This window comes from Aspergillus ochraceoroseus (assembly GCF_002846915.1).
Source record: "Aspergillus ochraceoroseus IBT 24754 chromosome Unknown P175scaffold_1, whole genome shotgun sequence".
NCBI classification, from domain to species: Eukaryota; Fungi; Ascomycota; class Eurotiomycetes; order Eurotiales; family Aspergillaceae; genus Aspergillus; species Aspergillus ochraceoroseus.
In genome coordinates, this window is record NW_024468476.1 from 4677846 (window position 1) to 4691135 (window position 13290).

General features: G+C 47.7%; 6 protein-coding genes across 6 annotated transcripts; 3 read left to right on the forward strand and 3 right to left on the reverse strand.

The window, feature by feature from the left end:
- Positions 1–223: 223 nt before the first annotated feature.
- Positions 224–1307, reverse strand: P175DRAFT_0498334 (putative iron-sulfur cofactor synthesis protein (Isu1)). Its single transcript, XM_040896481.1, has 4 exons — positions 1154–1307; positions 868–1095; positions 740–805; positions 224–681 (listed from the first exon to the last, which is right to left on the reverse strand). The coding sequence occupies exons 1-4, from the start codon at positions 1263–1265 to the stop codon at positions 548–550; spliced, it is 540 nt and encodes a 179-aa protein (XP_040756623.1). The 5' UTR covers positions 1266–1307; the 3' UTR covers positions 224–547.
- Positions 1308–2067: 760 nt separating this feature from the next.
- On the forward strand, positions 2068–3333 carry P175DRAFT_0472300 (SET domain protein; the record flags this gene model as incomplete). Its single annotated transcript, XM_040895122.1, has 1 exon — positions 2068–3333. One exon carries the CDS (start codon positions 2068–2070, stop codon positions 3331–3333), a length of 1266 nt encoding a protein of 421 aa, XP_040756624.1.
- A 298-nt stretch (positions 3334–3631) lies between these two features.
- P175DRAFT_0451766 (putative AMP-binding enzyme) lies at positions 3632–6336 on the forward strand. Its single transcript, XM_040894498.1, has 7 exons — positions 3632–4080; positions 4140–4210; positions 4299–4446; positions 4515–4550; positions 4602–5648; positions 5728–6010; positions 6084–6336. The coding sequence occupies exons 1-7, from the start codon at positions 3925–3927 to the stop codon at positions 6197–6199; spliced, it is 1857 nt and encodes a 618-aa protein (XP_040756625.1). The 5' UTR covers positions 3632–3924; the 3' UTR covers positions 6200–6336.
- Positions 6337–6933: 597 nt separating this feature from the next.
- Positions 6934–7709, reverse strand: P175DRAFT_0430220 (uncharacterized protein; the record flags this gene model as incomplete). The annotated part of the gene is made up of 2 exons (XM_040893416.1): positions 6934–7388; positions 7526–7709. 2 exons carry the CDS (start codon positions 7707–7709, stop codon positions 6934–6936), a joined length of 639 nt encoding a protein of 212 aa, XP_040756626.1.
- Positions 7710–7914: 205 nt separating this feature from the next.
- On the forward strand, positions 7915–10036 carry P175DRAFT_0472307 (spermidine synthase; the record flags this gene model as incomplete). The annotated part of the gene is made up of 3 exons (XM_040895123.1): positions 7915–9129; positions 9217–9523; positions 9638–10036. Exons 1-3 carry the CDS (start codon positions 8189–8191, stop codon positions 10034–10036), a joined length of 1647 nt encoding a protein of 548 aa, XP_040756627.1. The 5' UTR covers positions 7915–8188.
- A 269-nt stretch (positions 10037–10305) lies between these two features.
- P175DRAFT_0451774 (dynein family protein) lies at positions 10306–12993 on the reverse strand. Its single transcript, XM_040894499.1, has 6 exons — positions 12520–12993; positions 12243–12404; positions 11788–12170; positions 11632–11725; positions 10946–11571; positions 10306–10887 (listed from the first exon to the last, which is right to left on the reverse strand). The coding sequence occupies exons 1-6, from the start codon at positions 12692–12694 to the stop codon at positions 10744–10746; spliced, it is 1584 nt and encodes a 527-aa protein (XP_040756628.1). The 5' UTR covers positions 12695–12993; the 3' UTR covers positions 10306–10743.
- Between the last annotated feature and the right edge of the window lie 297 nt (positions 12994–13290).

Genomic DNA, 13290 nt, shown 5'->3' on the forward strand with positions numbered 1-13290 from the left:
AATTGCTGCAGAAGCACCATTCGTTCCTTTCCTTCTACTTCATCATTAAATATGGGCTAGCTAGCAACTCTTACGTCATTTGTATCTGATAAGATATTGAAAGCTTACTTGGGATATGCATAACATAGCCTGAGAACCGGTCTACTCAAAGCCATTAAATTCTGAACCTGCACACACCTATTACTATCACTCCAGAGAAGGGATCTAAATTGGCCAGAGAGTTTGCTTGGAAATGATAATCAGGCTATCAGAGACGTTTTCTTTGGATCCCTTCTTTCTACCACTCTATAATTTTGATCTCCTACAAAAAGTAAGTGTAACATGCTGAAATTGCATATTTACTGCGCTTGGGAATCTAATATCATGAACACCATCAAAAACAAAAAAAAAAATGCAGGAAAAAAAAAACCACACGACTAGAGTACAGCTATTCAGAAGTTCACCAAAAAAAACCCCCCTCCTAACAATTTATGATCCGGGACACAAACACTTTTGGGAGATATATGGACGGTTCCAATTTGCACCAGCTGGTATGTTATAATAACCTTCAAGCCTGAGCACTCTCCTTGGGGAGCTCCTTCTCTGTTCCTGCGAGATTTGTGGCAGTAGCGGCAAGCCTCTTCGATTTATAATTCTTGATAGCGGCTCCGACGGCATCTTCGGCAAGGAGAGAGCAATGCACTATAAACCATTCAATTAGTTACCGAGCACCAGATAAATCGAACACCAATATACTAACACTTCACAGGTGGCAGGCAGAGTTCAGAGGCAATTTGGGTATTCGAAATCTTAGCCGCTTCATCCACTATTGTCCATTTATCAGTTTCCTCAATCCATATAGTATCCATTTGGAACCAGAAGGCTTACAGCTCTTTCCCTTCAATAGCGTTGTCAGATAACTGGAGCTAGCGATAGCGGAGCCACAGCCAAAGGTCTTGAACCGAGTCTCAACAATTTTTCCGGTGGCCTCGTCGACCTGGATGTCAAGTCGGATAACGTCACCACAGGCTGGGGCACCGACAAGGCCAGTACCAACGTCCAAGGATTTACGATTCAGGGAGCCGACATTGCGAGGGTTCGTGTAATGGTCGATCAGTTTAAGGAAGTTAGCTATACAAACAAAGGCCGAGGTAATGACGAGGGGGGTACATATCTTTTTCGTGGTAGGCCCGGACCATTGATAGGGATGGCGACACGACACTGCGGCCGGACACACCGGGTCGAAGCGCATTCGACGCACGGAGGGCAGTTCTGATGGACAACATTGTTTTGGATGTGAAAATCTGATGATAGGCTGCTGCTGGAAGAGAGTCTGTGATGAGTCGGGAGCAGAGGAGCGGACGTGGGCTCTTATCAGATCCGCGTAAATTTGTGGCCACCCTGCTTAGGAAGCAGTCAGGTGAAGGGACTTTCCTCAAATAGGCTTAGCCTATGATATAATCTGCATCCAGCCAATCACACAGGACGAATTTCCCGAGCTCACGGCTTGGCTCTTCAGCTCCGAAGTCCGAACTCCGAAAACAGAAAAGTGCGAACGGACCCCCACCCGAGACGGGGTAAGCGCGCTCTTTCCCTAATTGGGGTTTAGCTTAGCATCGTCGGCTCGAAATCGCTCAGGCGTAGTAGGGAATTTTCGCAATGGACGGGTGAAGGAGATCTCAAAGAAAGATTTCAAAACAGAGTTAAAGAACTTGAGGTACCGTAGGGAAAATATAGTTAATGTGAAGGCGTGCTTCAAAGAGAATGAAACTGTCCAAACAAAGAGGCCATAAGCAAATAGCGACGGTTCCAACAAAGAAGTCATGGTTGATAGGAAACAACGGCTCAAGCCTCTCGAATCCTAGTACTATTCTTAGGTATGCTCTGAAGATAAAATTGAATATTTAATGATTGCATCTTATCCTCCCTTCGGTTCCCCAGTAAACTACGAGGCCCTCTCGGGAAAGGAAAGAATCCAGTTAACTTCATTTGAATTACTTTCGACATCCTATGGGTGATATTTTGATTAAAGATCCTTCCAATATGACTGAACTTTTGCCTCTGATTACGGCCTTCGATGATGATGGAATGCCAATCGATCTGAAACGAAAAGGCGATGACTCGTCCGGAGAAGAAAACCAACATCTGAGAAAGAAGAAGCAGAAGAAAAACACGACAGATGAAGACAACCCCTCATACCCTCCCGAGGCCGACGAGAAAGTCTCAAAGCTGGTCTCGAATATTCTTGTGTCCATCTACTTTGACGTTAATTATGTTTCTATTATCCACAACGTTATTAAATGGAGCCCCATGCCTTCAACTTTGACGTACTATCGGTTGCAGTACCGGGAAGGCACTACCCTCCTTGACAAGGCTGTTGCTAAGATCCTGCACTTAGTAGGTGACCAGTACGCGGAGCCCCGTGAGCCCACAAGGCTCCTTAGCCGTCTCGAGCGGTTCGTGAATGAATTGGGCTGGAAGATCTTTGCCATTTGTTTGCTTTCAGAGGGGTTCCGAAGGGCCTGTCGAGAAACAGTCTATGGAACCATTTGGAGCGCGCTCATCGCAAAAGTCAAAGAGAATTCCTGGAGCCTGGAGGTCTATGCTCGCTCGCGCAATCTTGACTGGCGTGGCCTCTTGCTTAAGTTCGCGCACATTGGTGTGCCAGGTCTTTCCAATGATCTTAAACCAGCCCGTAAGATGTGGGACAAGCACCCTCACCACACAGTCCAGGACTTCGGGAATAAAGTAAAGAGAGCGAGATATGAAGAGAAGGCTCAAGTCCACATCGACCAGAGTACGTTCGACCCCCATAAGTGGGACGAGATGAAGGAAGACCCGACTCTCCGCAAGGCACAAGATGGACAATGCTCTCTTTGCTTTTCCAAGAAGAATTGCAGGTGCACCCTGGATCCTTGGGCAGGAAGTCTAGTTGAGCTAGTTCAGCGGCCAATAACAGGAGTGGGAGTGCGCGCGTTGACCAATTTCAAGAAGGGAGATATCCTAGGGCAATTTGCCGGTGAGATTTGCCCTCCCGACTATGCGGAGGATAAGGTCTATTCGCTCGCTCAGACGGCCAAGGGTAACCCGACTATTATCGCTACTATCTCGCCCCGTCAATTTGGAAACTGGACTCGCTATATTGCTCATTCTTGCAAGGCGTCGACTTGGTTCTTCTCCAGGACGGTTGGGGATCGGACTATGGTGACGGTGGAGGCGATTCGGGATATTGCCGCCTTCGAGGATATTACCGTCGACTATGGGGAGGGCTATTGGATTGGTCGGGAATGTATGTGTGGAGAGGCTTGCTGTGTAAGTAAGGACAAAACTGAGGGGGGGAGCTCTACGGATTAGTCGATTGGATTTCATGTTGTATTTCAGTCTTCAACTAGGTAGTTTCGTTAATGCGGTAGAATACATATGTTCCATGGCTCCATCCGTGGCGTAATACTACTTACTTATTTAGAGAAGGTTAGCTGCAACCTCGGGTCACCAGAGGCCAGAACATCATTAAGGTATAAGCGTAATACATCAACTATTATTGTACGAATGAGAATGAAGCTTAACCCCGCATTTTGGCTACAGGTCAAATGAGGGGAAACAAATAATATATACACCACTACGGTCAGCTTCCCTTTCAGTTCTATTTCTCTCATTTTGATCTACCATCTGTTCTCTTGATATACTCGGTATTGACAACTTAATTCCTTGCCGTTGTGTTCTTCCAACCTCTGCGATAATACTGGCAGCCATTCCTTTCCATCTAACCCCCTCGCGTTCAGCCGACGATAACCGAATAGCGGTGTATACAGACATTCCTTGCAATATATGACACCGAAGGGAGAGCTCAAAGTGTTACTTTGGGGCTATCCTTTGTGATCCAGGGCTAGTGAACGATAATAGCTCTTATTCGTCGTCAAAAAGCATGGTTTCTCGGGTCCAATAATGTTACAAATGCGTCTACAATCAATGTCATACGGGGGTCTCATACTTCGCTGGAGACCCCTGCGGAAATCCGACTACCTTCAGTCTCATACACTCGCCGTTCAATCGGGAAAGCGAGGGGTTTTAACACAGAGCTATACCCGGGGTCCAACCGAGGTATGCCAATACTGAGGCTCCTAGAACCTAGCATACGCCCGACGCTTACATAGAGCTAGCCCCCTTTGCTCGAATGCACCATTGGAGAGCACTTTTCCAAAATTGTGAAAGCATATGGAGATAGAACAGCGTCGGTTGCTCTCTTTGCTTTTAGTCCTTTTTTTGGGGGGGGGGGGGGGTTCTTCTTCATAACCTACGCAATGCTAATACCAGTTCAGGGTTGTTTCCAGACATCAGAATGACAGAGCGACTTATACCAGTCTTGACGCTAAGAGCAATGCACTTGCTCGAGGGTTAGATTCCGTAGGGGTGCACAAAGGAGATCGTGTGGCAGTCATGCTGGGGAATTCTATGGAGCATGCTATTGTATCCTACCCCAGTCTGAGAGACATCATAAACAAAATGGAGGACGAGGCTTACCATATGTTACACAGGTGACTTACGCTTTGTTCAAACTTGGGGCCATCCTAGTATGTATATTAAACTTGGGCTTCTAAGATTCATCTGACACATACACCTAGGTACCGATTAACCCATCCTTCAATGCAACCCAAGTCGTCGCGGCCCTGAACCATCTAGGAACCAGCCACATGATAATTAGCTCTGAATCAAACCTTCCGCGGAAACAACCACGGAGTAATGTCCCTCTGCTTAAACATCTGGTCCAAGACCTTACCAGCACAAAGCTAGAGTCGGCTGTAGCCCCAACATTAAAGAATATAATTCTGGTGGATAACTCCTCGGGTCGCATCGAAAGTTCGTCATATCAAAGTCTAACCACATATTCATCAATCATGTCTGAAATCGCAGCGGACGGAACCGGTTTACCACCTCGAGACCTATCGCCCCAAGAGGTTGTGAACATCCAATTCACCTCCGGGACCACAGCTATGCCAAAAGCAGCATGCCTCAGCCACCGCTCTATCCTAAATAACGGGTCCCAGATTGGTGACAGAATGCGGCTCACCGCAGCGGACATCGTATGCTGTCCTCCACCCCTGTTCCATTGTTTTGGGTCTGTCCTAGGGTACATGGCTACTGCAACGCACGGGTCAGCCATCGTATTCCCAACAGAGGCTTTTGACGCACGCGCAGCCTTGAGAGCAGTCCAAGAAGAGAAATGTACCGCATTATATGGGGTCCCCACCATGTTTCTCGAAGAACTGGGCCTTCTTGAATCAGGTGAAATCCCTTATGAAGGATTCCAGTATCTCAGAACAGGCATTGCAGCCGGGAGCAGCATCCCCGCGGAACTAATGAAGAAACTGCACAAGATCTTGAATCTCACGGAATTAACTATCTGCTATGGAATGACCGAGACGAGCCCTGTGTCTGCCATGACGACAACAGATGACCCTCTCGACAAGCGAATTAACACAGTTGGCCGGCTTATGCCGCATGTTGAAGCGAAGATAGTAGATACCACTGATCATAACAAGATTCTTCCTATCAATACTCGCGGGGAATTGGCGGTCACTGGCTATCTCTTGATGAAGGAATATTGGAATGATCCTGAAAGAACCTCTCAGTTTATGCTCCGGGATAATGATGGGAAGGTCTGGATGCATGTGAGTTTCTTCCATTTGACTGCTTCTCGTACTCCATAACTACAGGCTCATAAAAATGACTAACCCTACGAAACGCTAGACCGGCGATGAAGCATCCATGTCACCAGATGGTTACATCAGTATAACCGGCCGTATAAAAGACCTCATCATTCGTGGTGGGGAGAACATCCACCCTCTCGAAATCGAGAACTGCCTCCTCACGTTTCCCGGGGTGGCTGACGTATCAGTCGTCGGTGTACCAGACGAACGATACGGCGAAGTCGTCGCCGCATTCATCATCTCCAAAGAGCATGAACAGGATGAGGCAGCTACAGGTGCAGCGATAAGGGAATTTGTCGGAGATAAATTGAGTAATCATCTCGGTACGCATTTGAATCTTCCCCGTGAAAAAAAAAAAAAAAATAGCGCACTGACCACGAGTGATGGCTGGGGCAGTACCGAAATACATCTTCTTTCTTAAACCATCCGACTCGTTTCCTAAGACTGCAAGTGGCAAGATTCAGAAGTTCACCCTTAGAGAAACGGCTGCTAAGCTTCTTGGCTGGAATTAGCCAGCTATCTTCTTGGAGTTGGATGGATGTCTCATGGATGAAGTCGTGATCGGGTTGCTTATGGGCATGTTTGGAATGTTTATACCGATTGATGTATCAGAAAAGCGTATATATCAAACAACGAACACCCAATACATATTATCCTTCCTGAGTATCCAATCGATGTGCACTACAGTTTAAAAAGAAGGGTATCTATTATACTAGGTATGATCTGGCGTCTCGATTCATATAAAACGTTCATACAAATTGACGTGAAACGGTTCAAGTTGTGTATAATAAGCATTAAACATCGTGATATGCACTATGTAGCATTAGTATAACCCAGTATTCAAGGTCTTCTTGTAGCTGGTTCCTTTGCGGGAACAAATACATATGGGGTGATATATTCCCATCATGCCGGCTAGAGGGTAGGTAAACTACACCCAAGTGATATTCCATGTTTGTGGAGAGGAGTTTTCGACCGAGCCTTGAGAGAAAACCTTGGGTCACACACATCCTGTGCCAAAAAAAAAAAAAAAAAAAAAAAGGGCATAGATCTGTTGGTCTCGGTCCACTGACCGAAGTTCCAAGCGCGGAGCTGGTAGTGGTATAGTAGCAATTCAGTGTCGCCCGAATCCAAGGTCAAGTCAGGAAGTCTGTACTGTACGTATCCCGGCCCACCGCAGCGTGTCACTGGCACCTGTTCACAATTTCCAAGGTAGAGAGAGAGAGAGAGAGAGAGCTCCATGATAGACTCAGAAATCTTGAATACCAGTCTCACCCTGTAGGTGCGATTTCGCATCTTCGCCCTCCGCCCCCTCAACGACCCACTCCGGCTCTTCGTCCTCAAAGTACTTTTCTTGTTCCTCGGACCAGTCGTCGTACTCATCGTTATCATCAACCGCTAAATAGTCAAAATCGGCATCCTCTCCTCTCAAAAACCGGAGAGTCATTTCCCATTTCCAAGCCTGTTCTCCGTCCTCCTTGTTCGTCGGGATCTCATCTCGCTCTTCCGCGAGAATCTCCCCGTTCGGTCCACGGGTGTAGCTGAACATCGCGTGAGGGTCGGGGTGAGAAAGGGCCTCCAGTTTCGCCTCCGATCGAAGGATATCTGCTTGTAATACACCCGAGAATCCTTTCGCGCGGCCCTCGGCTTCCCGTTCTGCGGGGGTTTGGAATCGTCGGATCAGGCGATCATAAAGTAGGGGGTCTGCGATTCCCGGGGGGGTATTATTAGCTCTAAGACACAGAACGGATTCCGGGCTCAAATGGCAAAGATATCTAGAGAGATAGGTGGATATATATGCCGCGATCAGCCAGAAAAAAAGAAAGACAGAGCAAGCGGACCGGCGAGCTCAAGGTCAGCAGAGAAATACTCTGGGTGCATGTCCAGGTAGCGTTTGCGACGGTTCTTGACCTGTGTGGCGGGTGAAGGAGGAGGATGCATCATGGAACTGAACGAAGCTGTGCTGTCTCTTCGAGAAGGGCCTGACTCATCTTGAACGCCAGTGCCCATTGGAAAGAAAGGCATAGTGGGGTGATGAGAGTAGAGCTGAAAAGGTTGAAGAATAGGTAGATACTATGATACTATGTATGTATTGGGAAGTAGTAAGTAGCAATCTGAGCTCGGAAACGGGCGGCAAATTCCACGCCGTCTTTTTGTCTCCGCCAACAAATTATTATGATTCTCGACCGCGCAAAGGGACCTAAAGACGACCAACCCACACTCTAGCTCGTCTCATTGGCCCAAAGCATGGTCGTTCGTCTCTTGATCTGAAGAAAAGGACATGTAAGAGCACCTCCTGTCTGTTTCATATCTATTGTAGCGGTTTCCTAGGGGGCTGCTGTCCTGGGCAGTTTCGCTTTTACTTAAAAGGACAAGACTTAACAACTGTCTTTACATGAAGATGAATTGACTAAAAATAACCCCTTAGGAAAGCTTCCCTGATCTAATCGGATCTTGAAAAGGGGAAAAAATCCCAGCTGCGTCGTTGCTAGATCTCTGGAACCATGTCTCCCTTCAGAAGCATTTACCAGCAGGACACTACCAGGCAGCTGGTGGTCGGTGCAGCCCTGCTGGTCCTGACTGCTTTCTACTCGCCAGTCTTTGTTCTGTCGCTGGCTCCTGTTTATGGGTCAACGCCGTCCCATATCTTCCATGGCTATGGCGTCGCTATTGCGGGTGCAGCTGGCTGGTTCGCAAAGGACCATATTCATCGCCTGTCTGGCCGTCGAGCTGTATATCTGCTTCCTGTAATTGCTTTCTGGATTCCCTCTTTCCAGTCCTTCTTACTTCACCAGAGCTCCTCATTTGGGAACCCAGTCGGCCCTGTTATTACGGAAGTACTTGCGTTGTACCCCCTGGTACTGCTCTCCGTCGCCTGCGCTGGCAAGCTGGTACAATCAGGTCTGGATCTGAGCAGGCACGGTGAGATTGCAGCAGAGCATGTCCCTCTGCTGACCTCTTATATTGTTTACTCGGGTGGCGAGTACATCGCCAAAGCAGTTATCGCCAAGTGCCTAGGAACCACCTTTCTGTTCTCGCGCACCGGCCTTCAGCTCCTCATTGCTGCTCTGTATTCTGCCGTTATCCCATCCAAGATCCTTCTCCTGGCCATCCCGTCTATCCTGTTCTCCTTTACCTCGAACGTGCATCTGCCGCTTGGACGCACGACAGCTGCGCTGAACTCTGTCATTGGCGAAGAGGGCTTCACTCTCGTGGCCCGTCAAGATTCCAACACGGGCTACATCTCCGTGCTGGATAATCTCGATGATGGCTTCCGGGTAATGAGATGTGACCATAGCCTTCTCGGAGGACAGTGGACCAAGGGACGCCCCAACTACACTCCCCCCACCGTCAAGGATCCTATCTACGCCGTGTTTACCATGCTCGAAGCTGTTCGCCTAATTGAGCCCGAGCACGTAGATGCAAACGCCAAAGCCCTCGTGATGTAAGCATTTCGAACACACTCCTTCTGTCATCCTCTTGAAGTTGAAAGGGAAAAAAAAAAAAAAAAAAAAAACTCATAATACCCTAGCGGACTTGGAATCGGCACAACCCCAGGCGCACTAATCAGCCACGGCATCGACACCACCATCGTCGAAATCGACCCCGTCGTGCACAAGTTCGCCGGGCAATACTTCGGCCTCCCATCCAACCACACCGCCGTCATCGAAGACGCCAGATCTTTCGTCCACCGCTCATCCGAGTCCACTCACCCGGCACAATACGACTACATCGTCCATGACGTATTCACTGGCGGCGTCGAACCCATTGAACTCTTCACCTACGAGTTCATCAACAGTCTATCTGCCCTCCTAAAAGACGACGGCATCATTGCCATTGTAAGCAATCCATTCCCCCTCTTCCTACCTACCTACCTACCCACCTACCCATCCACCCATCCATCCCAACCACCATCTCCAAATCAATCAACTAACCGAAAAATTACTATCCAGAACTACGCCGGTGACCTAGCTCTCTACCCGGCCGCCCTCGCAGTCCGCACCATCCAAGCCGTGTTCCCCTCATGCCGCCTCTTCCGCGAGGAAGCCGCCTCCGAAGTCGGCCCCGATTTCACAAACATGGTAATCTTCTGCAAGAAGACCCCCAACTCCCCGATCCAGTTCCGGGACGCAGTCCCCGCCGATTTCCTAGGCAGTAAGTTCCGCGCTACTTACCTTGTTCCCAAGCATGAGATGGATCCCGTTCGGTTCGAGAGCATCGAGAAAGGCGGGCGACATGTCCTGCATGAGAAAGAGGCCGGAAGACTTCATAAATACCAGGATCGGGGAGCGTTGGAACATTGGGCGATTATGAGGAAGGTGTTGCCGGATGCGGTTTGGGAGAATTGGTGATGTAATTTTATTTTCTTCAGTTCCTCCTTCTCCGCCTTGCTCTTCTCTCTCTCTCTCTCTCTCTCTCTCTCTCTCTCTCTCTCTCTCTCTCTCTCTCTCTCTCTCTCTCTTCCTAGGTTTGGTTGATGTTAATATATTTATTTGCATGTGGATATACTATGTAACTAACCATTTCGCGCATTTGATGGTTTTTGTAAATTTTTTTTTAACTATTTTGTATTAAAAACAATTTGCTATCATTTAACTATCAGAAACAAGAAAAAAATTAGGCTTGTAATGATGATGATATGATTATTTAAGTAGATAATGGTGCTAAGACAGTCTTTATATCACATAGCTATCAACAACCCCCCTCCCCATTGAAAATATACTAGAAAAAGGTATCTACGCTAACCATAATCAAAAGTGAAATAGGGGTATGTAGTATGTACTGAACGAATGGAGTGTACGAGTATCGCCATCGCATTGTTCCTTTGATGGTCCTCTTGAACAGATGGGCTGAATAGGATGGACAATAAGGTATCCAAAGCCAGATAGATGGATGTCAACGGTGGGTATTAAGGAAGCGATGGAAAGGAAAAGAAACAAAAAGGGAAAGAAATCAACGAGGCCTCCTTGTGCAATCCCAGACATAGGACAGGGGAGATAAAGCGATGCGTAGATAGAAGTGAAGAATTGCTCGGGTAGCATCACATCACATCACGCATTTACACCGACGGGCTGCCACGAGGGCTCCCTCCAGGTTTTTTGACTAAACCTGCAAAGAAGTTGGCCAGTGCCTGATTGTGTGCTTTCTCATCACCGGGTGAAGAAACAATCTCCTTTCTCTGGGACCGATTGGCCTCTCGTTCCTGTAGTATCAAAGGTAAGTATTCATTTTTATCGACAAGAAGATATTCATGTACTCACCTTTAGCTTCCGCAGCATGTCGTCGGCATCAACTTGGATTCCTCCCATGTTGAATTGCACAGGGCCAATGTGTTCATTAACCCGCCCATTATCTTCCAAAGGAGACATTTCCAGCTGAGGCATCTTCTTCACCGCACGGTCTTTCTCATCCTCGATCTTCAGTTGCTCCAGAACCTCCAGCTGCTTAGTTAGAAAACCTTGCATATCAGAAGTTTCGACTTCGACCTTATTTCCGCCTTGCTGGCTTCCTGGCTGTGCCGTTGAATTGTCTCTCTTAGGGTCTTTAATGGTTTGCTCATAAATCACAACTGCGCTTGTTCCATCTTCCGCTGCTGAAACACCCTCCTTGGGCGTTTCTTCGTTTACACCATTCGCAAGTGGCTCGGGAAGGTCCTGAATTTCAATAGACCAAGCTGTCGATATGCCTTCCATATCGAATCCTTCTCGAATAATCCGAATTTTACCCCACGAGTCCCAGTTCGTGGGGACAAGGATCTTGTCGCGGTCGATCACATTGTGTTTGAGTGACTGTCTTTTCAGTAGAGAGTGTATGCCAAGGGAAGAGTGTAGTAAACTTTGAAGAGAGTTGGCGAGAAATGGTGTGGTATAGATAAGAGAAGAACCGTCTTCAAGCTGTTAGGACGCCGCTTCGAAAAAAAAAAAATTAAGGGAGATAGCAGCCTTACGTTTAAGTAGAATTGTTCGCAAAAACTGGAGAATGAAGTCGAACTCTTCCTCATGCCAGCCGTGATCTTTCTCCAACTTTTCAATTTTATCGGCCTGTAGCCCCGAGGACTTGTTAGCAACCCTTCGTACGACACGTTTATTCGGAGAATGCGTACCCCTTGGCAGACGACACAGAGAGGAATTCCCAATCCTTCATCCCATTCACCAGGTCCGAGAGGTATCGTGACAGGGCCACCGGAGCTAGTTAGCGCTTGCGATCCCGTAGAAGCAGAGTCCACGCCCCTTTTCCGGTCCCTCCACTCGGTCATATTTTCTTCCATCACAATCTTCGTTTCGTCATCAAGCGAGATCAGGACGTGGCGTAGGAGGCGGACCCATTCTCTAAGCCGTCTGACCCACGTCCAGGGATCTGACCAGTCAAGAAGAACCACAACCAATGTTTCTGGGATGGACTGAGGTGTCAGGAGCGGTTTTAGGAGAGGCGCAAAAGATAGCGAAGGCTCGGAGAGTAAATATGCAGAGACGCGCGCCAATGTATCTGTTGATGAAGAAAGGTATCAGCATCAGATGAAAGCTTTCCCGAGCTCCTTCACTCGTAAACCAAACTCACCTTCCTGGTCCGCATCCAACACATCCTGATAAGTGTATCCTAAAGCAAACTGGTTGGCAATCGGCGGAAGCTTCCCCTTCCGCTTCTCATTCGATAAACTAGGATCTGATGTATCTGCAGAAAATGCTTCTAGAAATTCTCTCTGGCTCTCGGGTGTACCTCCTATAGCAAAAAAAAAAGAAGAAGAAGAAGCCTGGGAATCAGCAAACAACCCAACCAAAGCTATACCGAACAAACCCGCAAAACTCCAAGCAGAAAGACATTTATTTTTTCGCACCTAGGATTAAGAGGTTCTTTTCAGGCAACCGTTTCCCATTCGCGACACTATCCAGCATAGAAGACCAAATGTTCTTCTTCGGTCCATCTTTGCTGGATGGCCGGCTGTTGTTTCCTGTGCCGAATTTCGACCCCAGCTGGCTTGAGGTAGACATTGTCTGTCCAATCCCGACCATGCTCAGTCGACGCAGACCATTCCAGACAAACCCCGGGGCGATTTGTTCTAAAGTAGTCCAACAGCACCCGACGCGTTGACCACGGTGTCTGGAGAGAGGTGGATATTGGCACAGAAACCGGAGGCGGAGCAGGGTCAAGTCAGGGGACGTGTACGGGCAGCGGATACCACCAAGTGTCGGAGAGCCCTCTCGAAAATCGGAATCCTTATGAGGGTACTGCTCTAGCGTAATTCAGGGATCGCAACGTCATACAACTCATGATATTCAATAGGAGGAGGAAGAAGCATAGTCAGAGAAAGGTGTTCTCCATATACACTCCCCGTGGATCCACAACACTCCCACCCAAATAATCCCGTTTCGGACGGGTTGTATCACGTGATATGGTGTGTCCAGGTATAAAAGAAAGCAGGTTTTTATTTGATCCAAAAGCTGGCATTTCGATGGTTTAATATTACATCCAGACCTCCATCTGGTTGTGGACTTTACAGAACTTAGAATATGCAATTGCTTGCATTTTTCTACGCTATTGGAAATATATATATTAAGCTCAATATATCCCGCAAACCAAAATCAAGTCCACATCTGTAGGCACCACG

Bases quoted from the DNA above. Each gene is read 5' to 3' on its own strand.
- P175DRAFT_0498334 (XM_040896481.1), bottom strand. From the start codon at position 1,265: ATGTTGTCCATCAGAACTGCCCTCCGTGCGTCGAATGCGCTTCGACCC. The intron at 1,096-1,153 runs ATATGTACCCCC...ACTTCCTTAAAC, and splicing joins CCGGGCCTACCACGAAAAAG to TGATCGACCATTACACGAAC. The intron at 682-739 runs GTTAGTATATTG...AATGGTTTATAG, and splicing joins CTGCCTGCCACCTGTGAAGT to TGCATTGCTCTCTCCTTGCC.
- P175DRAFT_0451774 (XM_040894499.1), bottom strand. From the start codon at position 12,694: ATGGTCGGGATTGGACAGACAATGTCTACCTCAAGCCAGCTGGGGTCG. The intron at 11,572-11,631 runs GTAAGGCTGCTA...AACAGCTTGAAG, and splicing joins GCGAACAATTCTACTTAAAC to ACGGTTCTTCTCTTATCTAT. The intron at 10,888-10,945 runs GTGAGTACATGA...TTGATACTACAG, and splicing joins ACATGCTGCGGAAGCTAAAG to GAACGAGAGGCCAATCGGTC.
- P175DRAFT_0451766 (XM_040894498.1), top strand. From the start codon at position 3,925: ATGTTACAAATGCGTCTACAATCAATGTCATACGGGGGTCTCATACTT. The intron at 5,649-5,727 runs GTGAGTTTCTTC...ACGAAACGCTAG, and splicing joins ATGGGAAGGTCTGGATGCAT to ACCGGCGATGAAGCATCCAT. The intron at 6,011-6,083 runs GTACGCATTTGA...TGGCTGGGGCAG, and splicing joins TAAATTGAGTAATCATCTCG to TACCGAAATACATCTTCTTT.